The sequence below is a fragment of the Bufo gargarizans genome, chromosome 7 (assembly GCF_014858855.1).
Source record: "Bufo gargarizans isolate SCDJY-AF-19 chromosome 7, ASM1485885v1, whole genome shotgun sequence".
NCBI classification, from domain to species: Eukaryota; Metazoa; Chordata; class Amphibia; order Anura; family Bufonidae; genus Bufo; species Bufo gargarizans.
The window spans coordinates 25830130-25856942 of record NC_058086.1 but is presented as its reverse complement, the minus strand read 5'-3'; the positions used below and the strand labels follow the sequence as shown (position 1 = coordinate 25856942).

The 26813-nt window shown below is 47.2% G+C and overlaps 1 protein-coding gene across 1 annotated transcript in view; it reads right to left on the bottom strand.

Annotated features, from left to right (window-relative positions):
• LOC122943371 (sodium- and chloride-dependent creatine transporter 1-like) overlaps positions 1-23689 on the bottom strand; it is a 70846-nt gene extending 47157 nt beyond the window's left edge. Inside the window, exon 1 of the mRNA XM_044301049.1 lies at positions 23305-23689. Coding sequence (XP_044156984.1) covers positions 23305-23344 — 40 coding nt within the window. The 5' untranslated portion in view covers positions 23345-23689. The remainder of the gene's footprint in view (positions 1-23304) is intronic.
• Between the last annotated feature and the right edge of the window lie 3124 nt (positions 23690-26813).

Sequence of the window (26813 nt, the reverse complement as noted above, 5' to 3'; positions counted from 1 at the left end):
CGCTGCACCCCCTATAGCTCAGCTCCAGGATCGGGGTGTGATTACTACCGCTGCACCCCCTATAGCTCAGCTCCAGGACCTGAGTGTGATTATTACCGCTGCACCCCCTATAGCTCAGCTCCAGGATCGGGGTGTGATTACTACCGCTGCACCCCCTATAGCTCAGCTCCAGGATCGGGGTGTGATTACTACCGCTGCACCCCCTATAGCTCAGCTCCAGGACTTGAGTGTGATTATTACCGCAGCACCCCCTATAGCTCAGTTCAAGGACCTGGGTGTGATTATTACCGCTGCACCCCCTATAGCTCAGCTCCAGGACCTGAGTGTGATTATTACCGCTGCACCCCCTATAGCTCAGCTCCAGGACCTGGATGTGATTATTACCGCTGCACCCCCTATAGCTCAGCTCCAGGACCTGGGTGTGATTATTACCGCTGCACCCCCTATAGCTCAGCTCCAGGACCTGGGTGTGATTATTACCGCTGCACCCCCTATAGCTCAGCTCCAGGACCTGGGTGTGATTATTACCGCTGCACCCCCTATAGCTCAGCTCCAGGACCAGGGTGAGGGTGTGATTACTACCGCTGCACCCCCTATAGCTCAGCTCCAGGACCTGAGTGTGATTATTACCGCAGCACCCCCTATAGCTCAGTTCAAGGACCTGGGTGTGATTATTACCGCAGCACCCCCTATAGCTCAGCTCCAGGACCTGGTGTGATTACTACCGCTGCACCCCCTATAGCTCAGCTCCAGGACCTGGATGTGATTATTACCGCTGCACCCCCTATAGCTCAGCTCCAGGACCAGGGTGTGATTACTACCGCTGCACTCCCTATAGCTCAGCTCCAGGACCTGGGTGTGATTACTACCGCTGCACCCCCTATAGCTCAGCTCCAGGATCGGGGTGTGATTATTACCGCTGCACCCCCTATAGCTCAGCTCCAGGACCAGGGTGTGATTACTACCGCTGCACCCCCTATAGCTCAGCTCCAGGACCTGGGTGTGATTATTACCGCAGCACCCCCTATAGCTCAGCTCCAGACCTGGGTGTGATTACTACCGCAGCACCCCCTATAGCTCAGCTCCAGGACCGGGGTGTGATTACTACCGCTGCACCCCCTATAGCTCAGCTCCAGGATCGGGGTGTGATTACTACCGCTGCAACCCCTATAGCTCAGCTCCAGACCTGGGTGTGATTACTACCGTTGCACCCCCTATAGCTCAGCTCCAGACCTGGGTGTGATTACTATCGCTGCACCCCCTATAGCTCAGCTCCAGACCTGGGTGTGATTACTACCGCAGCACCCCCTATATCTCAGCTCCAGGACCGGGGTGTGATTACTACCGCTGCACCCCCTATAGCTCAGCTCCAGGATCGGGGTGTGACTACTACCGCTGCACCCCCTATAGCTCAGCTCCAGACCTGGGTGTGATTACTACCGCAGCACCCCCTATATCTCAGCTCCAGGACAGGGGTGTGATTACTACCGCTGCACCCCCTATAGCTCAGCTCCAGACCTGGGTGTGATTACTACCGCAGCACCCCCTATATCTCAGCTCCAGGACCGGGGTGTGATTACTACCGCTGCACCCCCTATAGCTCAGCTCCAGGATCGGGGTGTGATTACTACCGCTGCACCCCCTATAGCTCAGCTCCAGACCTGGGTGTGATTACTACCGCAGCACCCCCTATAGCTCAGCTCCAGGACCGGGGTGTGATTACTACCGCTGCACCCCCTATAGCTTAGCTCCAGGACCGGGGTGTGATTACTACCGCTGCACCCCATATAGCTCAGCTCCAGACCTGGGTGTGATTAATACCGCTGCACACCATATAGCTCAGCTCCAGGACCGGGGTGTGATTACTACCGCTGCACCCCCTATAGCTCAGCTCCAGGACCGGGGTGTGATTACTACCGCAGCACCCCCATAGCTTAGCTCCAGGACCGGGGTGTGATTATTACCGCAGCACACCCTATAGCTCAGCTCCAGGATGGGGGGGGGGTGATTACTACCGCTGCACCCCCTATAGCTCAGCTCCAGGACCTGGGTGTAATTACTATCACTGCACCCCCTATAGCTCAGCTCCAGGACCGGGGTGTGATTATTACCGCTGCACCCCCTATAGCTCAGCTCCAGGATGGGGGGGGGGGGGGGTGATTACTACCGCAGCACCCCCTATAGCTCAGCTCCAGGACCTGCATACCACACACTTTACATGCAGCAAAGATGAAACGTCCTTGATATTCTCCCCTCGTATAAATCCGCTCTCGCGTCTACTTATCTATTCCCAGCCTGTGACATCACAATGCAGAGCAATGAGTCACTCGCAACGTCCATAAATCATTGTGCTGTAGCCTACAGACACCTACACACATCAGTGGGAGCGCAGGAGAGGAGAGGCAGCCATGTGCCTCCTTATCACTATCTCTAGGCCTCCCCAAGGACATGGCGCATTATCCTGCCTCATTGATGCAGAGCGGCGTCCTTGAAACCTGTGTGTGTACAGTAATGATTTCAAGGGCAGCATCACACACCTTGAGACCTTGATACAGCCTCAGGAAATGGTGAGCGCACGGACGCAGGGCCTGCACCACCTTGACCCCAGCTGCACATTTTTTTTTTGTAGATTATGGCCAATGTTTGTGTGCACCGTATGACGCTATTAAATACGTAGCATATGGCGGTACTTTATAAATCAGCAGTAATGATGCTGGCTGGAGCAGGCTGTAGAGGAAGCAGTTGCACCTGGGTCCCCAAGCATTAGGGGTCTAAAGGCTCCTCCGCCACATAAGACGACATAAGTATTAGAAGTGGCGCATGGTGGATGGGGTTGCCCGTTACAGATTTGCCAATGGGGCCCAGGGGTTCAAGTTACACCTCTAAGGGCCAGGGCAGGGCGGAGTGAGATAGGGCGCTTTATATGTATTACTTTACATGTAATGGGAACCAAAGCTGGTCTGTCCCCAAGGTTACAGAACTTCCTATAAGTACTATATGGCAGTATTATGTGGGCACTGTTATCTGATACTGTATAGATACTATATAGAATTATTATCTTGGCTCTGAGTGTGTCCCTTGCATACTACTAATATGTACAAACAAGTATATAGCGCTATTAAGTAGGCCACTGTATGATGACGTTGTTGCTGTATTATTTAGTCACTATATGGTGGTATTATTTTGTCACTAATCTGGAAGTATTCTTGCCCTCCGCCACTACAGGCATGTACATTGCACGGACCATAGTCACACAAAGGTTCTGGAAATAGCCCACAAAAAGCGCCAATGATAGGACGCATCAGAAGACACCGGAGTTCCCCTTTAAAGGTTATATTAACCCTTTCATCTTTTTCCCTGTACAATAAGGATTTTGTGGCTCTGAGCCCACCTGTAATACACACAGGAGGCGAGACCCCCACATCCAACTAAAATGATGCAGATGCATTCAGCATTGCATCAATGCTGAGAATATTCAATCACAGAAAGGATCACAGCTAAATCACAGGCACGACACATTATTATCATAATCACACATAAAATACAGACACAGATCTTATACCACTTCTTTAAAATAGATCTCCCTGCATAAAAGTTAAAGGTTAAAATTCTAGCTGCCTGCAGTCACCACTAGGGGGAGCTCACTGTCTTATTATTGGATTCAATACATAGCCAGTATGCAATAAGCTCCTAGGCGCCCTCTAGTGGTGGCCACAGGCAACTATCATTTTATCATTCAGCTCTATGGGGTTTGGAGCTTTTAGAAAAACTGAACGCCACCCTCTATAAGGACGTACTAGAAAGCTCATCAGCACAGAATGTAGGACCTATTTTGGAATAATAGGAGCCTTTAGGGGGCCCAAAAAGAGGCTGCCAATACTATAGATGGCACATGGTAGGTTCAGGTTTCACCTGGTGAGCATTGTGCAGTAATAGAATGACTTGTTTATATGGAGGCGCGAGGCGCGAGGCGCTATGTGGATTCTTCCATTATTGGCAAAAATGAAGTGTTATGTTCACAGAGGGAAAGAAAACCTCTTTGTTCAGGAGGTAAACAGGAAAGAGTGAGCGGACGTCTGCTGGCACCTCCTATACCCTGCAACGTGTGGGCACAATGAAGACATTTACAGGCAGTCACACGTAGACTCCATGGAACAGATGTATATTGTGCCTGCAGCTGCCGCTCCGACCTGACACCCTGACACCCGGCTCCCCCTCTAGTGCGCGTCACCTGTAAAGACCCAGTCGTATAAGGATTTGCATAAATAACAATTCCATAATACGTTCACCTTGTGATAGTCCTTCCCTTTAAAAGTGGGAGCAGTCCGCGCTGCTGGATCCTGCCACACGAGAGCTCAGCTATGGCCTTGGGCTTATGTGTGTCCACAGGCTCACTGATGGTTTCCATGAGGACCAGATGAGCTGTGAATGCTCCTGTAACCCAGCGAGATATTCCTACAGTCTGATGAAGAGCCTGGTGTGAAGATGACACTTCCCAGAATATAAATCACCACAACAAGCTCTGTGCAGACACCGAACAAGCAGGGACGGGTGGCATATTTTATCTATGAAGTTTGTAGAATAGTGAGTGCAGCTCTGGAGTATAATACAGGATGTAACTCAGGATCAGTACAGGATAAGTAATGTAATGTATGTACACAGTGACTGCACCAGCAGAATAGTGAGTGCAGCTCTGGAGTATAATACAGGATGTAGCTCAGGATCAGTAGAGGATAAGTAATGTATGTACACAGTGACTCCACCAGCAGAATAGTGAGTACAGCTCTGGAGTATAATACAGGATGTAACTCAGGATCAGTCCAGGATAAGTAATGTAATGTATATACACAGTGACTGCACCAGCAGAATAGTGAGTACAGCTCTGGAGTATAATACAGGATGCAACTCGGGATCAGTACAGGGTAAGTAATGTAATGTATGTACACAGTGACTGATCCAGCAGAATAGTGAGTACAGCTCTGGAGTATAATACAGGATGTAACTCAGGATCAGTACAGGATAAGTAATGTATGTACACAGTGACTGCACCAGCAGAATAGTGAGTGCAGCTCTGGAGTATAATACAGGATGTAACTCAGGATCAGTACAGGATAAGTAATGTATGTACACAGTGACTGCACCAGCAGAATAGTGAGTGCAGCTCTGGAGTATAATACAGGATGTAACTCAGGATCATCACAGGATAAGTAATGTAATGTATGTACACAGTCACTCCACCAGCAGAATAGTGAATGCAGCTCTGGAGTATAATACAGGATGTAACTCAGGATCAGTACAGGATAAGTAATGTAATGTATGTACACAGTGACTGCACCAGCAGAATAGTGAGTGCAGCTCTTGAGTATAAAACAGGATGTAACTCAGGATCCGTACAGGATAAGTAATGTAATGTATGTACACAGTGACTGCACCAGCAGAATAGTGAGTGCAGCTCTGGAGTATAATACAGGATGTAACTCAGGATCAGTACAGGATAAGTAATGTAATGTATGTACACAGTGACTGCACCAGCAGAATAGTGAGTGCAGCTCTGGAGTATAATACAGGCTGTAACTCAGGATCCGTTCAGGATAAGTAATGTAATGTATGTACACAGTGACTGCACCAGCAGAATAGTGAGTGCAGCTCTGAAGTATAATACAGGATGTAACTCAGGATCAGTACAGGATAAGTAATGTATGTACACAGTGACTCCACCAGCAGAATAGGGAGTACAGCTCTGGAGTATAATACAGGATGTAACTCAGGATCAGTCCAGGATAAGTAATGTAATGTATATACACAGTGACTGCACCAGCAGAATAGTGAGTGCAGCTCTGGAGTATAATACAGGATGTAACTCAGGATCAGTACAGGATAAGTAATGTAATGTATGTACACAGTGACTGCACCAGCAGAATAGTGACTCCAGCTCTGGGGTATAATACAGGATGTAACTCAGGATCAGTATAGGATAAGTAATGTAATGTATGTACACAGTGACTGCACCAGCAGAATAGTGAGTGCAGCTCTGGAGTATAATACAGGATGTAACTCAGGATCAGTACAGGATAAGTAATGTAATGTATGTACACAGTGACTGCACCAGCAGAATAGTGAGTGCAGCTCTGGAGTATAATACAGGATGTAACTCAGGATCAGTACAGGATAAGTAATGTATGTACACAGTGACTCCACCAGCAGAATAGTGAGTGCAGCTCTGGAGTATAATACAGGATGTAACTCAGGATCAGTACAGGATAAGCAATGTAATGTATGTACACCGTGACTGCACCAGCAGAATAGTGAGTGGAGCTCTGGAGTATAATACAGGATGTAACTCAGAATCAGTACAGGATAAGTAATGTATGTACATAGTGACTGCACCAGCAGAATAGTGAGTGCAGCTCTGGATAATACAGGATGTAACTCAGGATCAGTACAGGATAAGTAATGTATGTACACAGTGACTCCACCAGCAGAACAGTGAGTGCAGCTCTGGAGTATAATACAGGATGTAACTCGGAATCAGAGAACATACCAGTAGAATTATTATTACAGTGCAGGGCTGAACCGCCGGCCCCAGAACTGTAAGGCCGCCGTGCTAATCACTGAGCCACCATGTCACCCTTCTCTTGTACAATTAGATGTATTCAGCTGTAGACAACACGTGTTTCCTATTGCAAAACCAGACCTATAGAAGAGGAAGCTTGAGCTTTGGACAAACCAGGGACACAACCAGTTCTTAGCTACCATGCATGCACATGTATTGCAGATATGTGTTGCCTGAACCCATTATATGATGCCCACTGATTTCACTGGGTCTAACCCTGGAGTCATCATGAGGCTTCTATGGAGAACCTGATGACCCCCCCGCCGGGCAGTGATGTAGGGGCAGATGATGCATAGCACATCAGCTCCATCCTGGGAATGTTCACACTGTAGATATCCACTTGCAGCTTTGTGTCTAATAAAAATTATTTATATAAGTTCAATGGGTAGAAAATTAAGTGCACCCGCTGGTCGGTCACGGAAATGTAATTTCATCTTGTTACCAAGGGGATGAATTGCTGGAGACGCAGATTTCTTACAATTATTTCACTGAGTTTCCTCTCAATGAATAATGCAAAATGTTCAGAATATGAAAGTCAGCTCCTTCCATAAGAGGAGAAATACATTGTCCTCATCTACACTAACATCCCATCTACACTCAGCCCCCATGTACACTCACCACCATCTACACTCAGCCCCCATGTACACTCACCACCATCTACACTCAGCCCCCATGTACACTCACCACCATCTACAATCACCCACCATGTAAACTCACCACCATCTACACTCAGCCCCCATGTACACTCACCACCATCTACACTCAGCCCCCATGTACACTCACCACCATCTACACTCAGCCCCCATGTACACTCACCACCATCTACAATCACCCACCATGTAAACTCACCACCATCTACACTCAGCCCCCATGTACACTCACCACCATCTACACTCAGCCCCCATGTACACTCACCACCATCTACACTCAGCCCCCATGTACACTCACCACCATCTACACTCAGCCCCCATGTACACTCACCACCATCTACACTCAGCCCCCATGTACACTCACCCCCCTTGTACACTCACCACCATCTACACTCACCCCCCTTGTACACTCACCACCATCTACCATCAATACCATCCTCCCATCTACACTCAGCCCCCATGTTCACCAACCCCATCTACACTCACCTCATCTACCATCAATACTATCCTTCCATCTACACTAACCCCAATCTATACTCACCCCATCTACAATCACCCACCATGTACAATAACCGTTATTGTACATGGTGGGTGATTGTAGATGGGGTGAGTATAGATTGGGGTTAGTGTAGATGGAAGGATAGTATTGATGGTAGATGAGGTGAGTGTAGATGTGGGTTACTGTAGATAGGAGGATAGTGTAGATGGTGGATGAGTGTAGATGGGGGTTATTGAATAACCCCCATCTACACTCATCCACCATGTACACTATCCTCCTATCTACAGTAACCACCATCTACACTAACCTCCATCTATACTCACCTCCCATCCACACTAACCTTTCATCTACACCGGACCCCATCTACACTACCCCCCTCATGTACATTCACCCTCCGTCTACACTAACCCCCCCATGTGCACTAAACCTCCATCTACACTCACCTTTGATCTCAGGAGTGGACTAGGAACTTAAAATGGCCCTGTAAAAAAAAATAAAAAGTGGCCCCATGTTGTAGGTGGCAGAACTAAATACAGTTGAATCTTTTACACTGATCCCTCATTTCAACTCACCCCCCATCTACACTGACGCCTCATCTACACTGACGCCTCATCTACACTGACGCCTCACCTACACTGATCCCTCATCTACACTGATCCCTCACCTACACTGATCCCTCATCTACACTGATCCCTCATCTACACTGATGCCTCACCTACACTGATCCCTTACCTACACTGACGCCTCACCTACACTGATCCCTTACCTACACTGATCCCTCATCTACACTGACACCTCACCTACACTGATCCCTCATCTACACTGACACCTCACCTACACTGATCCCTTACCTACACTGATCCCTCATCTACACTGACACCTCACCTACACTGACGCCTTATCTACACTGATCCCTTACCTACACTGATCCCTCATCTACACTGACACCTCACCTACACTGATCCCTCATCTACACTGACACCTCACCTACACTGACGCCTTATCTACACTGATCCCTTACCTACACTGATCCCTCATCTACACTGACACCTCACCTACACTGATCCCTCATCTACACTGACGCCTCACCTACACTGATCCCTCATCTACACTGACGCCTCACCTACACTGACGCCTCATCTACACTGATCCCTTACCTACACCGACGCCTCACCTACACTGATCCCTTACCTACACTGACGCCTCACCTACACTGATCCCTCACGTACACTGACGCCTCATCTACATTGACGCCTCATCTACAGTGATCCCTTACCTACACTGACGCCTCATCTACACTTGCAGCGTCCCACTCAGGACACGTGGGAACTGCAAAACTACTGTAATACGGCATTATCCTATTGCATGTCATTTTGTATTACAACACCTGTTGTATCCCTGTTCATAGGCTGGTCAGGAGTAATTTATACATCCCACCACTAGATGGGGATAGCACTTAGGTCATATAAATACCTAGGTCAGGCCTAGTGAGACAGTTTTTAGTGGAACAGTCTGGAAGATTAGGAGGTTAGTGCATAGCAGAGTGAGGCTACACACCCCAGATTAGTGGGTGAAGCCAGCTGCAGAAATGAGGTAGAGCCAAGGTATGAGGCGCAGGAGAGCGTTTTCCTCCTGTGACCTTCTTAGACCCCAGGTCCTACAACCAGAGGATAGAGTTTTCCTCCTGTGACCTTCTTAGATCCCAGATCCTATAACCAGACGATAGCGTTTTCGTCCCTGGTAGAAGATAACCAAGCTAAAGAGAGACATCGGTGATAACAGCCATTACTAAAGGCTTAATGGGCACCTTTGCACATGGTGGAGGGCAATCTAGCTACAGGCAGCCTCACCCTATATTGAAGAATACAGATTAGCTACCTGTTCAAGGGCTTGGAAGTTACAGAAATAAAAGGACTAAGCATTACAGGCAACCTCACAAAATAGCTCTGGTTTACTAGGGACCTGAAGCAAAGTCACCTACCAGAAATACTCCTACAGAACCTTCAAGCTAAACCCGGCCAAACCTATTAACAGTGGATCAACAGAATTCCTCTAAATTGCAAAAGACTGTATTCTGTCTGGATGTAAATGCCGCAACTGGAACCAACATCAGTAAAAGTTGTGTGTTGTATCCTACCACTGTCTACTTCATTCTTATCATTGGTTGTACCACCATTAACGGTACTGGCGTCACGACAAATAACACCAAGGGACCCAGCCGCCACAAGCACCCTAAACACCACTGCCACCAAGGGCACCTCAACCTCCATCTAGGCTGGTGCTTCCCTACCACAGAGCGTGCCCCGGAGGATTTCGTGCTGTCTTCCTCAATACTGTGCTGCCAGCCCAGGGAGGCTTTCTGCTAACCGTGAGTAAACCGATGAACTGTGTGTTATTATTTGGCCCCTCATCGGCCCACCGCGCACCTCACGTGCTGCCCCTGCGGTTCTGGCTGGCTGCACACTCACCCCCCCATCTACACTGATCCCTCATCTACACTCACCCATGCCCAATTTACACTCCTGCTCCCTCTGCACTAACTCCATCTACACTTAGCCTCCATCTACACTCACCCATGCCTCATCTACATTTACCTCCCATCTAAACTCACCCCTGCCCCATATACAATCACCCCCATCTGTACTCACCTCTGCCCCATCTACACCCATCCCTAACTACACCCTTTCCCCCCTAGGAGACCAGGGATACTAAAGCACTATATATCAAGGACTGGATATTACATTACTGGCCCCTGGACACCCAACCACGACATATCGTGGCCTGAACACTACACCACCACCACCACCACCACGTGGACTCTTATTCTGCCAGCTATTTCTTCTCCACCTTCTTAGTAAAATGTGCATTCATCAGATATGACAACCTGTCAATCATTTACACTGTAATAACTAATTACAGCCCGATTACTGCTATATATCTCTGGGCTTATGTGCTACTCTGCTCCATAGGGGAAGACCGCGGTCAGCCATGATTGCCGGGGTACTAGAGCACATTGGGCATCTATAGGTACGTAACACATCAATGAAAGTCAAAACTCCTTCCCTGCACTTAGACTGCAAAACTCAAGAGATGCAGACATGACAGTGGGTGGAGCATGACAAATAGAGAATTCCAGTGCCATACCCCTGCCCCTCAGGCACTGGTAGGCTCATAAATGTCAGTATGTGAGAGCCCCTCACAGGAGTGGTATTTTGAGGGGTGTTGCAAACAAAATAGAGCGTTGCTAATCTACAGCAGGATTACTACAGCACCAGACACAAGCTCAAAAATACAACACTAAAACCAAACTCAACACAAAAAATACAGAACCAAGCTCAGCACAAAACTACAGTGCCAGAACCAAGACCAGCACATACACTGACTAGCAAAAGGATAACAATGTTCTGAACTTTTGACTTTGGCTCCATCTCTCATCATCCACTACAGCTTCGAACATGAGACTTCCATCATTTTATAGACAACCATCTCTGCTATCTCATACATAAATTGGACTTGCAGCTATTTAGTATATGATTAGTTCTGCAAATTATTGTCACCTAACTGCATTGTTACTGTTTTGCTCCTAAAATTAAAATTTTTAATATTTTGTTAGTATTTTGTAAATCCACCCTTGGCTTTTAGCACTGCCTGAATCCTTCTGGACATGCTCTCGATCTGGGTTTGCTTCGGGTCATTGTCCTGCTGGAACACTATGTCGTCCTTTTCATACCCATAGTACTCGAGTGTACCAAGTCACTCATCTTGTAGGACACAAACATATAGCTCAGCACTGAGACCACCATTAATCCTGGTCAAGTATTTAACGCCTTTGGCTTCCTCCACCAAACTTGACAGTTCCTTCGACTTCTTGATCCGTTAGCCCCCTTTTCACTTGTTTCTTTTAGACCCATTTGCACCCATCAGAGCCCAGTCTATTGACTTTTATCTCATCGCTTCAAATCACCTGTTTCCAATCTTCTACTGTCCGCTGTTCGTACTCTTTTGCAAACTCGAGCCAACACTTCTTATGATGATATTGAGGTCGAGGGTTCTTCACCATTCCAGACTTGTGTAATGCATGTCACTCACATGGATGTCCGTGATCTCACTATTACGTAGCATTCGAGCCACCTCCACTGCCGTGTTTGTCATGCCAGAACTGATAGACCTTGTGATGAGCCGACTTGTTGACTCCGATATTTTGCCCGGATGTCCTCCTCTTGACTTTGGAATGGATAGATGAACTTCATTCCGTATTCTTCCAGCTGTCATGACTCTCACATGATGGAGTTTGGCTGAGATACTGATATCGATGAGCTGGATGATGATGTTTCTCTTCGGAAACATCCTTCATGGCTGCTCCTGGATACAAACCAGTGACCGTTCACTTGGGAATCAACTTAACAACACACTGAGCTATTGGGGAATGTGAGAACAGGTTGTAATTTGTAGAAGAAAAAGATTGTTCCACCACCAGGAGCAAAACAGTAACAATGCAGTTACATGAGAAGAATCTGCAGAACTGATCATATGCTAAATAGCTGCAAGTCCAATTTATGTATGAGGTAGCCGAGATGATTGTCTATAAAATGATGGGAGTCTCACGTTCGAAGCTGTGGTGGATGGTGAGAGATGGAGCCTGAAAGTCAAAAGTTCAAAACATTGTTATCCTTTTGCTTGTCAGTGTAAGTACAGCCCCAGAACCAAGCACAGTACATATGTACAGCACCAGAACCAACTATATAACAGAAATACAGTACCAGAACCAAGCTCATAATATGAATACAGCAAACAGAATCGAGCACAATACTTATAAAGAGAACTATCTCCCAGAGAACTACAGCTCCCAGTATAGCTTGAACAGGTGTAAAAGTATGCTGAGAGTTGCTGTTTCACAAAAAAGAATGCTACCACCGATCATCATGCTGCAAACCATGACTACAGGACTGATCATATGCAGTCATGTATAGGACTCATGAAAATCATCCGGTTAGGACCACCATGATGATTTCTCCCAGCCATAAATCATCTCTGCAAAATTTGCAGCCCAGATGTCTTCAGCTTCTCGCTTCACCAACACATTCTTGCTCTACAGTTAATTCGGAAAATCTTCAGACCCTTTCCCTTTTTTCACATTTTGTTATTTTGCTCCTTGTGCGAAAATAAAAAATCAAGTTCCCCCATCATCCCCCATTATGAGAAAGTGAAAAAAAAATTTGAAGCATTTTTTTGCAAATTTATAAAAAAAAGTAAAATCTAAAATTTAGCCTGGACATAAGAATTCGGACCCTATCTATGGTCTATGATCATCTTTGAGATGTTTCTCCACCTTGATTGAAGTCTACTTGTGGTTAATTTAGTGGACTGGACATGATTTGGAAAGACCTGTCTATATAAAGTCTCACAGCTGATAAATATCAGATCAAAAACCAAGTCATGAGGAGGAAGGAACTGCCTGTAGAGCTCAGATACAGGATTGTGTGGAGGCTCAGATGGGAAGAAGGGGACAGAAACATTTCTGCTGCAGTGAAAGTTCTAAAGAGCACAATGGCCTCTATCATTCTTAATTTGAAGAAATATGGAACAACCGGGACTCTTCCTGGAGCTGGCCATCCCACCAAAATATGTAGTTGGGGAGAATGGCCTTGGTAAGAGAGTTGACCATGAAGCTAATGATCACTGTGGCGGAGCTCCAAAGATCCTGTGTGCAGATGGGAGAAACATCCAGAAGGTCACTGCAGAACTCCACCAATCTGCTTTATGGCAGAGTGGCCAGAATGAAGGCTCTCCTGAGTAAAAGACACATGAAAGCTGCCTGGGGTTTGCAAAAAAAAGCACCTAAAGGACTCTCAGGCTGTGAACAAGGTTCTCTGCTTTGATGAAACCAAGATTGAACTCGTTGGCCTCAATTCTAAGCGTCATGTCTGGAGGAAACCAGGCACTGCTCATCACCTGCCCAATACCATCCCTACAGTGAAGCATGGTGGTGGCTGCATCATACTGGGGGGACAGGGAGACTGGTCAGGGTTGAGGGAAAGTTGAATGGAGCAAAGTACAGAGATATTCTCAATGAAAACCTGATCCAGAGTGCTCTGGACCTCAGATTGGGGTAAGCACACAACCAGGACAACTCTGTATCCTCGAGTGGCCCAGCCAGAGCCTTGAACCCAATAGAGCATCTCTGGAGAGACCTGAAAATGGTTGTCCACTGACGGTCCCCTTCCAAGCTGACAGAGCTGGAGAGGATCTGCAGAAAAAAATGGAAAAAAAAAAATCACTAAGTAAACCTTGTGGCATCATCCCCATGGAGACTGGAGGCTGTAATCACTGCAAAAGGGGCTTCAACTAAGTCCTGAGTAAAGGGTGTGAATACTTATGTCCTGAGTAAAGGGTGTGAATACTTATATCCTGAGTAAAGGGTGTGAATACTTTTCTCAATGTGAGAGTTTAGATTTTCCTTTTCAATAAATTACATTTTGAACATTCTGTTCTCACTTTCTGATTATGAGGGTTTGAGGGCAGAATGAGAGGGAAAAACTAGAACTTGTTTTTGTTTTAGAACAAGGAGCAACATGCAAAAACAAAATGGAGAAAAAGCAAAAGGGTCTGAAGACTTTCCTGATGCTCTGTATCTACTAACACAAGCATATTTTATTGCCACACACTGTGCTTGATAATAGCAACATACACTGTGCCCCAAAATGTGTATTATGCCCCTAAAAATAAAGCGGCACACACACAGTGCCCCTAAGGATAGTGCAACATGCTCTGTGCCCCCTATTTATAGTGTCAAACATTCTGTGTCCCCTTATACAGTGCCAGGTTCTGTGCCCCCTATTTATAATGTCACTGTCACGGGGCGCCAAAGGCGCACTCGGTCTCCCACCAGCCGCAGACCTGCTGCTTAGCTTCGGGAGCGAGGATCTGTGTTTGGCCTCGTTCCCAGGGCGGCTTTGCTAGCTGGGAGGCTCCCTGCTCCTAGGTCTGCCTTGAGCGCCGAGCTGATCACTCGGTGCTCGACTTGTCTGTCGGTCATGTGACGCTGGCCACGTCACATGACCCTCAGACCCCCACTATAAATACAGGCAGCCTGCTGGCCACAGGTTGCCTGTTAATTCTAGGATCCTGGCTATTTGTTGGACTACTGAATACTTACCTGATCCTGTTCCCTGACGATCCTTTGCCTGCTCCTCCTGTACTGCGCATCCCTCCTGGTATTGTGACCTCGGCTCCCACCTGACTACTCTTTGCGGACTCCTCTGGTACTTCTCTACTCTCCTGGTATTTGACCCCGGCTTCTCCTAACCATTCTTTGCCTAACCCTTTGTACTGCGTAGCTCTCTTGGTTCTGACCCGGTCCGTTCACGTTCCGTATTTTGTCTTGTCTGTCTTCCCTGCACATATCCTAAGTAAGGGACTGTCGTCCAGTTGTCCCCTGTCATCAGGCAGGGCCAGGGGTGAGCGCAGTGGTCACTATCCTTCCCCCTGTGTGTGTGTAGACGTGACCGTTACAGATTAACAGGCCCAAAAACCACTGTATCATGAATCCTCTTGTGACCCTGACTGACCATGTCTCTAACCAGACACAGATGGTGCAGGAGCTAGGAGAGAAACTCTGTTCTTTTGAGTTAGGGCAAGGTTCTTCCACTCCTCGGCCCTCCAGTCCACATTTTGAGCCCCAGATCAAGCTCCCAGAACCCTTTTCTGGAGACCGGAAGAGGTTTCTCTCCTTTAAGGAGAGTTGCAAACTCTACTTCCGTTTGCGCCCGTGTCCTCCGGTCCCGAGAGCCAACGCGTGGGTATTATCATTTCTCTACTACAGGGTGATCCCCAGGACTGGGCATTCTCGTTACCTCCTGGGGCCAGTTGTCTAACTTCTGTGGAGGTTTTTTTTCAGGCCCTAAGTACCCTCTATGACGAACCAGACAGGGCCCTGGTAGCCGAGACGGCACTTAGGGCACTGGTTCAGGGCCATCTCCCTGCGGAGGAGTATTGCACCCAATTCAGACGGTGGTGTGTCCCCTCAGGATGGAATGAACCAGCCCTGAAGAGTCAGTTTAGGTCTGGTCTGTCTTATAAGATCTATTAGTCAGTTATCAAATTCCAGAGACCTTAGAGGAGATGATGACCCTAGTTGTCCGACTTGACCGACGAGTTAGAGGGAGACGACAAGAACAACAGTTCTGTTCTCAGATGGTGGTCCAGACATCACTGAGGTCTCCACCGAGGAACCCATGCAGGTTGGCATGACCCGGGGTAATCTTCGTCGCAGACGCGGAGAGTGCTTCTACTGTGGAGATCCTGGCCATTGGATCAACAAGTGTTCTAAGAGGGTCCTCTCTGACAAGTCTCCTAAGGCAAGACAACCTAAAGACCAGGTACACCCTGATTTTTCTAAATGTAAGCTTTTGGTATCCATAACAATTTCTCTGGGGGTTAATAAGTGGCCGGGTAAGGCCTTTATTGATTCCAGTTCAGCGGCCAGCTTTATTGACTTTGAATATGCGAGCAAATTGGGTAATGTTTGCTTTACCTACACCTATCCATGTCATGGCTATTGATGCTACTCCCCTGATTGGTGGTACGGTGAGGTCATGTACCTCTGAAATATCTCTAACCGTGGGTGTGTGCCACTCTGAGAGATGTTCTGTTTTAGTCCTGGAGAACCTACCGGTTGAGGTGGTACTAGGGTTGCCTTGGCTCCGTTTACATAACCTGACAATAGATTGGTCCAAAGGAGAGTTGGTGAAATGGGGACCTAAGTGTTACTCATGCTTATCCGTGGTCCAGGCTAGGGTTTCATTAAGGTCTAATACATTACCCTCATTTATTAAGGAATATTCTGATGTATTCTCATCCCCTACTCCAGAGGTTCTACCCCCCCCCCCCATAGACCTTATGATTGCGCCATAGAGCTAATAGAGGGTGCCCAATTTCCTAAAGGGCAAATTTATAATCTTTCTAAGCCCGAACGCAAGGCTATGGAAGAATATATTATGGAGAGCCTTGCTAAAGGGCATATTAGACCTTCAGTCTCTCCTATGGGAGCAGGGTTTTCTTTGTTAAAAAGACGGATGGTGGTCTTAGGCCTTGTATTGATTACAGGAGATTAAATAAAATCACTGTCCAAAATAGATACTCTCTCCCATTGATTCCGGATTTATTTACCCCAGGTTCTGGGGGCAACCTGGTTTTCCAAGATTGACCTGAAAGGGGCATACAATCTAATCCGAATCAAGGAGGGAGACGAATGGAAGACAGCGGTCAATACTCCGATAGGACACTTTGAATATCAGGTGATGACTTTTGGACTCAGCAATGCCCCAGCTGTGTTCCAAAACTTAATGAACGATATTCTTAGGGAGTTCTTAGGTAAATTTATTATTGTCTATCTTGACGACATTTTGATATTCTCTCCTGATTTCAAATCTAATGTGTCTCATGTCAAACAAGTATTAGAGGTGTTGAGGGAGAATCAGCTATCCGCTAAGCAAGAGAAATGTGTCTTTGGTGTACAGGAGATACTGTTTCTAGGGCATGTTCTGACTCCTCACGCCTTTAAGATGGATCCTAGTAAGGTATTGGCAATTAAGGAATGGGTAAGGCCTTCATCCTTAAAGGCAACGGTTTTTGGGTTTCGCTAATTACTATTGTAAATTTATCATCAATTTTTCTGTAATTGCTAAACCATTGACCGACCTTACTAAGAAAGAGGCGGATTTGGAGAATTGGTCTACTGAGGCAATTTCTTCATTTGAAACATTAGAAAGGCATTTAGTAGCGCTCCCATTCTGTTCCAGCCTGATCAGGAGAGACCCTTTATTGTAGAGGTGGATGCGTCCGAGGACGACGCAGGAGCAGTCCTTTCACAAGGTCCTGCTAGCCTCACTAACCTGAGACCGTGTGTCTTCTTCTCCAGGAAATTCTCTCCCACGGAGAGAAACTACGACATGGGGAATAGGGAGCTGCTGGCTATTAAATGGGCATTTGAGGCGTGGAGGCATTTTTTGGAGGGGCAAGGCATCGGGTAACTGTTGTCACTGACCATAAAAACCTAATGTTTCTCGAGTCTGCTAAGAGGTTGAATCCCCAGCAAGCCCGATGGGCTCTGTTTTTTACCTGTTTTGATTTCTCCATTACGTTCAGGCCGGGAAGTAAAAATGTGAAGGCAGACGCATTAACTCGGAGCTTCCATGCTTTTCAACCCACTGAGGCACCGCCTGAATCCATCCTACCAGCAAACATCTTCTTAGCAGCTCTAACCCAGGATATCTCGGCTCGCATTAAGGCTGAACAACATCTGGCACCGGCATCCACCCCAACAGATAAGTTGTTTGTTCTCGTAGAATTTTGTCTCCAGCTGTTGGGCGAGTGTCACGATTCTGCCTTTTGTGGACATCCGGGTTTTGAGGGCACTAAGGATCTGGTTTCTAGATCTTATTGGTGTCCCACTGACCAGGGATGTCAACTACTACGTGTCAGCCTGTGAGGTTTGTGCCAGGTCTAAGACACCTAGGACTCGCCCTGCTGGTAACCTACGACCCCTACCCATTCCCAGTAGACCCTGGTCCCATATCTCGATGGACTTTATAACTGACCTACCGCCGGCGGAGGGTAAGACTGTGGTTTGGGTAGTGGTCGATAGGTTTAGCAAGATGGTTAATTTCATTCCCCTGTCTAAACTTCCGAATGCAAAATCTATCTTCCCTGGCGTTGTGAGATAGATTGTTCGTTTACATGGCATCCCGGAAAATATTGTTTCTGACAGGGGTGTGCAGTTTGTGTCCAAATTCTGGAGGGCCTTCTGTCAAAGATGTAAAATTTAATTGTCTTTTTCTTCCGCCTACCATCCTGAGAGTAATGGGCAGACTGAACACCTTAATCAGTCTGTGGAACAATTCTTGAGGTTGTATGTTGCTGATGACGAGCAATTATGGGTCAAATTCCTTCCGTTGGCTGAATTTGCTTTGAATAACCGTGTCAATTCTTCTGCTGGGGTCTCCCCTTTCTTTTGTAACCATGGTTTTCATCCCCGTTTTCATTCTGGGTCGTCCGTCTCCTCCTCTAACCCTGAAGCGGATAAACTCTCCTCCGAACTGTGCACAGTTTGGGCGCCCGGGTTCAATCGAACCTAGAAAAGGCTCAAAGTTCTCAAAAACTCAAGGCCGATAGGAGACGTTCAAGGTGGGTGAACTTTCAGGTTGGGGATAAGGAATGGTTGTCCTCCAAGAATCTATCTCTCAAGGTAGCTTCTAGAAAATTTGCTCCTCGTTTTATTGGACCGTATAAGATCACGGAGGTGATTAATCCGGTATCGTTTAAGTTGGAGCTGCCCGAGTCGTTCCACATTCATAATGTATTTCATAAATCTCTACTTAAAAAGTATTTTGAACCTGTTGTACCGTTGAAAGCCTTGCCTCCGCCGGTTCTTGTTAGTGATGCTGTTGAGTATGTGGTGTCTAAGATAGTGGATGTCAGGAGAGTGCGTAATTCCTTACAGTACCCGATTCACTGGAAGTGGTATGGACCCGAAGGGAGATTCATGCTCCTAGACTTGTTCAAAAATTTCATTTAGAACACCCTGAAAGGCCATCGCCTGAAGTCTTGGGTCCGGTGGCCCCTCATAAAAGGGGGGGGGGGTATTGTCACGGGGCGCCGAAGGCGCACTCGGTCTCCCATCAGCCACAGACCTGCTGCTTAGCTTCGGGAGCGAGGATCTGTGTTTGGCCTCGTTCCCAGGGCGGCTTTGCTAGCTGGGAGGCTCCCTGCTCCTAGGTCTGCCTTGAGCGCTGAGCTGATCACTCGGTGCTCGACTTGTCTGTCTGTCGTTCATGTGACGCTGGCCACGTCACATGACCCTCAGACCCCACTATAAATACAGGCAGCCTGCTGGCTACAGGTTGCCTGTTAATTTCTACGTTCCTGGCTATTTGTTGGACTACTGAATACTCACCTGATCCTGTTCCCTGACGATCCTTTGTCTGCTCCTCCTGTACTGCGCATCCCTACTGGTATTGTGACCTTGGCTCCCACCTGACTACTCTTTGCGGACTCCTCTGGTACTTCTCTACTCTCCTGGTATTTGACCCCGGCATCTCCTGACCATTCTTTGCTTAACCCTTTGTACTGCGTAGCTCTCTTGGTTCTGACCCGGTCCGTTCACGTTCCGTATTTTGTCTTGTCTGTCTTCCCTGCACATATCCTAAGTAAGGGACTGTCGTCCAGTTGTCCCCTGTCATCAGGACTCGTGAGGCAAGTAGGCAGGGCCAGGGGTGAGGGTGGAGCGCAGTGGTCACTATCCTTCCCCCTGTGTGTGTGGACGTGACCGTTACAGTCGCACATTCTGTGCCCTCTATATACATTGCCTTGCTCTGTGCCCCATATATATAGTGCCATGCTCTCTGCCCCCTACTTATAGTGCCATCCATTCTGTGCCCCCTGTATACAGTGTCATGCTTTGTGCCCCCTATTTATAGTGTCACACATTCTGTGCCCCCGTATACAGTGCCATGCTCTCTGCCCCCTATTTATAGTGTCACACATTCTGTGCCCCCGTATACAGTGCCATACTCTGTGCCCCCTATTTATAGTGCCACCCATTCTGTTCCCCCTGTACATAATGCCATGCTCTGTGCCCCCCCATTTAAAGTGTCACACATTCTGTGCCTCCTGTATGCAGTGCCATACCATGTGCCCCCATAATACACAGCGATACTCACCTGTCCCCACATACACATTGTCATCCTGCGATCCGGACCTGGACTCTTCTGGCCAGGCCTGCTCCGGCAGAATGTCACAGGTGGCACAATGATGTAATTGCGCCACCTGCATCACAAAAAGACGCTGAATGATGGGGCAGGGAACCAATGGCTCCTTTGTCCCGCCAGCGCTGAGGCAGCTGCTCAATTGTTTCTGCATCATGGGGACGTGGATGCAACTGAGCGCAGAGATAATGGGTGACTGATGACCGGGCACCAGGGACAGTGGTCCTAAAACCTGGATGAAAGGGTTACAACCTGTGGCTCCAGCTCTCAGGGCATGCTGGGAGTTGTAGTTTCAAATCCACTGGGCAACCACAGGTTGGAAACCACCAGTTAGTTTCTCAATGCTAAGGACTCATATACCATTGTCATGGCAGGACATAGATGGACATGGTTAAGGGCCCTTGTGCACAACCGTATGCCCTCCAAGACATACGGTCGGTGAGCGGGTCATATGTCTCGGAGCGGCATTGATGGTGCGCACGGGAGCACGCAGCATCATAGATTACTGTGATACTGTAGACGTCAGGCCGCCCGTGGGGCTATTGTCCTGCACTCATATGATCTTATGAGTGCGGGACAATAGCCCCGCGGGCGGCCCGACGTTCACAGCATTATTGTAATCTATGATATTGCACGATCAATGCCGCTCTGGGGCATATGGCCCGCTCACGGACCGTATGTCTCGGAGGGCATACGGTTGTGAGCAAGGGCCCTAACCCCCACCCCACGCCAGACTACTCCTGTTTTGGACCCAAATGTGGCCTAATCCGGGCTCAATGGCTATGTCGGGGTTAACCTGACCCTATATACACACACGTATCTGCTCCGTCACCAGTCTTCACCCTGTTGGTGGCACCTATTTGGGTTCTGCCAGTCTTCTCATTGCCTTTCACGGGAATAAATGAATAATAACATTACCGTTGGTCACATTACAAACCTTTTAAGAGCAATGTTCAGACTTGTGGTGCCTCGTGCCCGCTGCTATCATGCCCAAGGCATTGGCACTGACAGGTGCCGTTGTAATATTCGCTTAAAGCAGGCAGTCCTGGCCTGAAGAGCTGGCACTCTGCGGAGGGGACACAAGGCACCACATCATCACCACAATACAACCCCAAAGAGACCTTCATTTACTGCAGCTCGTAAGAACGCCCACAGATACACCAATAGAGGGATGTAGCAGAGCTGAGATTGTTAATTGGCTCTTTAGGTGGTACATTATCTGTAATGTAGAAGGATAACCTCGAGTCAGGGGGTGCACCCTAGTAGTAGTTGCACCTGGGCCCTGGAACCTGTAGGTGCCATTATTATGGGTGGGGATTTTGCAGCGCGACAATCAAGTGTAAAAACGCACGTAACATTGTGACACCACTATGAATTGTGCCAGTTTACTGACTCAGCTCTGCTATATCTGTACATGTATACGATATGCATATTACACACGTGCTGCCTCTTATTGATATGACCAGTGTTTCTCCGGCACACGCATCACACAATTACTGTACACATCGAGACGGCGCTGTGTGTCGTACAAAGATGGTGCAGAGATGAGAGCGGCGGGGGATGGGAGTCTATTGTGCGGCACGTACACTGACAGCAAGAAATCACAGCCGGCCAGGAAGGTGTCTCGCTGCTGCGCTGGGAGGACGGTACTGCTGCCACAAAGCCGGGAGGACTACAACTCCCTCCATGTACACAATGATGATGACGGAGGGCAAAACATGCGCACAGAGACATGCCGGTGGCGTACAGAGGCGCGGTGCACACGGCGCGTGTCTGCTCAGACGTCAGCGGTGTTATTACATATCTGCAGTGAGCGCCACTAAAGGAATACCGCCTCGCAGGCGTGATAAGAAAGGAAATCGTGATAAACCAGAGCGGTAGAAAGACGGATGAATGGATAGATATGAGATAGATCATTTTAGAGACACTATTGAGCCGCGGTGACAGTGTAAGTAAGGGGGTGGGGGGCCCAGCCTTTAGCAGTAACCGGTGAGCGGTGATCTTGGCCCTCAGGATGCTAGTGCTGGTGACCGCTTATGGCCACGCAGGCTTTATTCCCATACAGATATCTGACCAATTTCTATACAGTCAATCCAATATCAGGCTAAACTGGTGAGCGCACACCGACTGGACTGGAATCTGATCTGACGGGTGTAAAGATAGCTCTGCCAATCACAATGATCGCAGCACGTAAACGGCAACCGAAAGACAATCCGCGATCGGGCCTTGAAGGGTCTTATTATAGAAAGATCTGGAGAGGAGAACTGGATCTATCACAAAGTATCTGTGGGGTGAATGGAAAAGTCAGAGCAACGTTCTCATCTGTAAGATCCGTCTGATTGGTCTAAAATCTGTGTGTCAGATAGATATGAGATAGATAGATAATAAATAGATAGATATGAGATGGATAGATAGATAGATATTAGATAGATAGATATGAGATGGATAGATATTAGATATGAGATAGATATGAGATAGATATGAGATAGATAGATAGGAGATAGATAGATAGATAGATAGAAGATAGGAGATAGATAGATAGATATGAGATAGATGGATAGATACATAGAGAGATATGGGATAGATAGATAGATAGATATGAGATAGATAGAAGATATGAGATAGATAGATAGATATGAGATGGATCTATCCGGGGACACGATTGATGATGAATGGATGCAGTGAATGGATGGCCGTCCTCTGCCGTCAGTCATGATGTATTACACACATACAATACTCCATGCGGCCGGCCCTACAGGACCCTCGCGCTCCACGTACCTGCGCTCTTGTCTTTCGCCCCGGTCGTTATACTTCTCATCGTCGGTGCAGGTTTCCGTCTCGATATTTATAGATTTTTTTTTTTCTTTTCTTTTTTTTTTTTTTTCTCGCAGCAAATCAAAAATATATTTAGTCTTTTTTTTTATAAAATAAAATTATAATGATTTTTAAAAAAAAAAAGACAGAGAGAACCTCGGGGAGCGGGGGAGGGGGTTCAGAAACAATCCACAAAACACTTGAAGGTAAGTCGGAAGAACCGCATTGATGAAGTTTCGGAACGTGGGAATGAAGCGTCAGCGAGCGGCCAACTGCCTGGGAGAGCCGGTTCAGAGATGGAAATGGAGGCTTTGTGTGCGAGCGATCTCCATCACAGCCGCCGTCTCACAAGAACTGAGCCTTCAGTCGCCAAATAAAGAATTGAAATAGAGGAGAGAGGAAAAAAAAAAAAAAACACTCCCGCCCTCCCCCGCCTTGTGATTGGTCGGCGCCTCTGCTGGTGGAGCAGCATCGACACATGCACCTGCTCAGCACTGCGCTGCAAGCTCTGCAGACACCTCCATCCATCCCCGACCCGTTACATGCTGGAAGCACAGTGCACACTATGCATCAGGAAGATGTAGCAGAGCTGAACTCTACCACTTTATTCTGCAACCAGCGGCTCTCCAGCTGTTGCAAAACTACAACTCTTAGCATGTCATTTTAACAATGTGCTGCAAGCTCTGCACAGGCACCTCCATCATCCCCTACATGCTCAAGAGCTGAATTTGTAATCTTAGCAATGCTCTGCATAGATGCTGGAAACACATAGAGCACATTATGTACCAGGCAGATGTAGCAGAGCTGAACACTACCACTTTATTCTGCAAACAATGGCTCTCCAGCTGTTGCAAAACTACAACTCCCAGCATGCCATTAAGCAGCTCAGAGACAAATCTTTATTCTATCTCTGCCTGGATGCAAGGTCATCACCTAGTGCAGGGGTCAGCAACCTTCAGTACTCCAAAAGCTGTGAAACTACAACTCCTAACATGCACAATTGTTCGGCTGTTCTTGTAACTTCCACCTGAAGTGAAAGAAGGATTCCGGGAGTTGTAGCTTTTAGAACAGCTGGAGTGCAGGAGGTTACTGGTCCCTGACCCAGGGGCACAGAAGTCAGGGGACTGTTAATAGCGGGAGGTGGATGTGCCAAAAATGTCTATGGTGGGAAAATAATAAGGATCTCCAATTCTGGCAAAAAAAAAAAAAAAAAACACTTCCAACCCTTCCTGTAAACAAACTCAGCTCTGCTAAATCTGTATGTTGTCATTAAGGCCTCATGCACACGGCCGTTGTTTGGGTCCGCATCCGTGGCTCCGTTCCGTGGGCCCGTTAAAAAAAAATAACATGTCCTATTCTTGTCCGCGCTTTGCGGACAAGAATAGGCATTTACATTGCCGGCGCCCGTTCCGTTCCGCAAATTGAGGAAGGCAACATGGGTGGCTTCAGTTTTTTGCGGATCCGCAGTTTGCGGCCCGCAAAAAAAAACAGCACGGCCGTGTGCATGAGGCCTAAAGGGGTTTTCCAGAATTAAGTAAATATTTTTCCAAAACTGAACACGAACATCAGAATAGTGAGTGCAGCTCTGGAGTATAATACAGGATGTAACTCAGGATCAGTACAGGATAAGTAATGTATGTACACAGTGACTGCACCAGCAGAATAGTGAGTGCAGCTCTGGAGTATAATACAGGATGTAACTCAGGATCAGTACAGGATAAGTAATGTATGTACACAGTGACTCCACCAGCAGAATAGTGAGTGCAGCTCTGGAGTATAATACAGGATAGAACTCAGGATCAGTACAGGATAAGTAATGTAATGTATTTATATAGTGACTCCACCAGCAGAATAGTGAGTGCAGCTCTGGACTATAATACAGGATAGAACTCAGGATCAGTACAGGATAAGTAATGTAATGTATTTATATAGTGACTCCACCAGTAGAATAGTGAGTGCAGCTCTGGGGTATAATACAGGATGTAACTCAGGATCAGTACAGGATAAGTAATGTAATGTATGTACACAGTGACTGCACCAGCAGAATAGTGAGTGCATCTCTGGAGTATAATACAGGATGTAATTCAGGATCAGAACAGGATAAGTAATGTATGTACACAGTGACTGCACCAGCAGAATAATGAGTGCAGCTCTAGAGTATAGTACAGGATGTAACTCAGGATCAGTAAAGGATAAGTAATGTATGTACACAGTGACTGCACCAGCAGAATAGTGAGTGCAGCTCTGGATAATACAGGATGTAACTCAGGATCAGTACAGGGTAAGTAATGTAATGTATGTACACAGTGACTGCACCAGCAGAATAGTGAGTGCAGCTCTGGATAATACAGGATGTAACTCAGGATCAGTACTGGGTAAGTAATGTACACTACTCAAAAAGTTAGGGATATTTGCTTGAGGGTAAAATTTGAGGATGAGCCTAAAATGCCCTCTAACCTTTACAAGTGAACTTAATGTGAGCTTCTCTAAACTTTTGAATGCACATGTCCAACTGTTCAATTTTTCTGTACTTTTTGCACAACTTGCTGTTCTCTAACAAGGAGCTTAAGGCAAGATTCACAACAGGTGTTTACTCCATGAAACGTCCAATATATTTCCTGGTTCAATTAGAATTGGTATTTAAACAGTCCTCCTCATCATGCTGTTCACATTTTGACATCATGAGACCCAGACAACACCTAACAACTGATCAGCAGTACCTCACCATTGCGAGGCTTCAAGCAGGATGTTCTCAGACGGAAGTGGCCACTGAGCTTAGAGTGTCATCAGCAGGTTGTAACAGAGATACAGAGAGACTGGAAGAGTCACAGAAAGGCAGAGAAGTGGACATCCTTTGGCCATATCCCACACTGATTACTGCTTTATTGTGAACAATGCCTTGTGGAACCGGATGATGAATGCCACACAACTCCAGGCACATTTAAGGTAGGTGAGAGGCACCCAAGTGTCACATCAGACCATTCAAAACTGGTTACTTCAGCATGGTCTGCGTGCTAGACCTGACAAGACCACCAGGCACAGGCATCATCGTCTTGCATGGACCAGGGACCAGTGCTGTTCACTGATTAAAGTCGATTCACGCTGAGCAGAAATGATGGCCGCCAATGATGTTGGACGTCCAGGAGAGCGCTCTGCATCAGCCACTGTTGTCACCAGATGAGCCTTTGGTTGTTGTGTTACAGTGTGGGCAGGTGTGTCTAGTCCATACAGACCTGCCCTACACTTTGTGAATGGTACAGTGACAAGCCCAGACTACTTGAAGAACATCATTAATCCAGTCATTGTGCCTCTAAATGAACACCGGCCTAATTTAATCTTTATGGAGGACAATGTGTCAGCTCATCGAAGGTCGCATGAGTAAGGAAAGGCCACTAGAGACCTCAAATGGAGTGGCCTGCACTTTCTCCAGGCCTGAATCCCATTGAAAACCTAAGGGATCAGCTGAGTTGCCG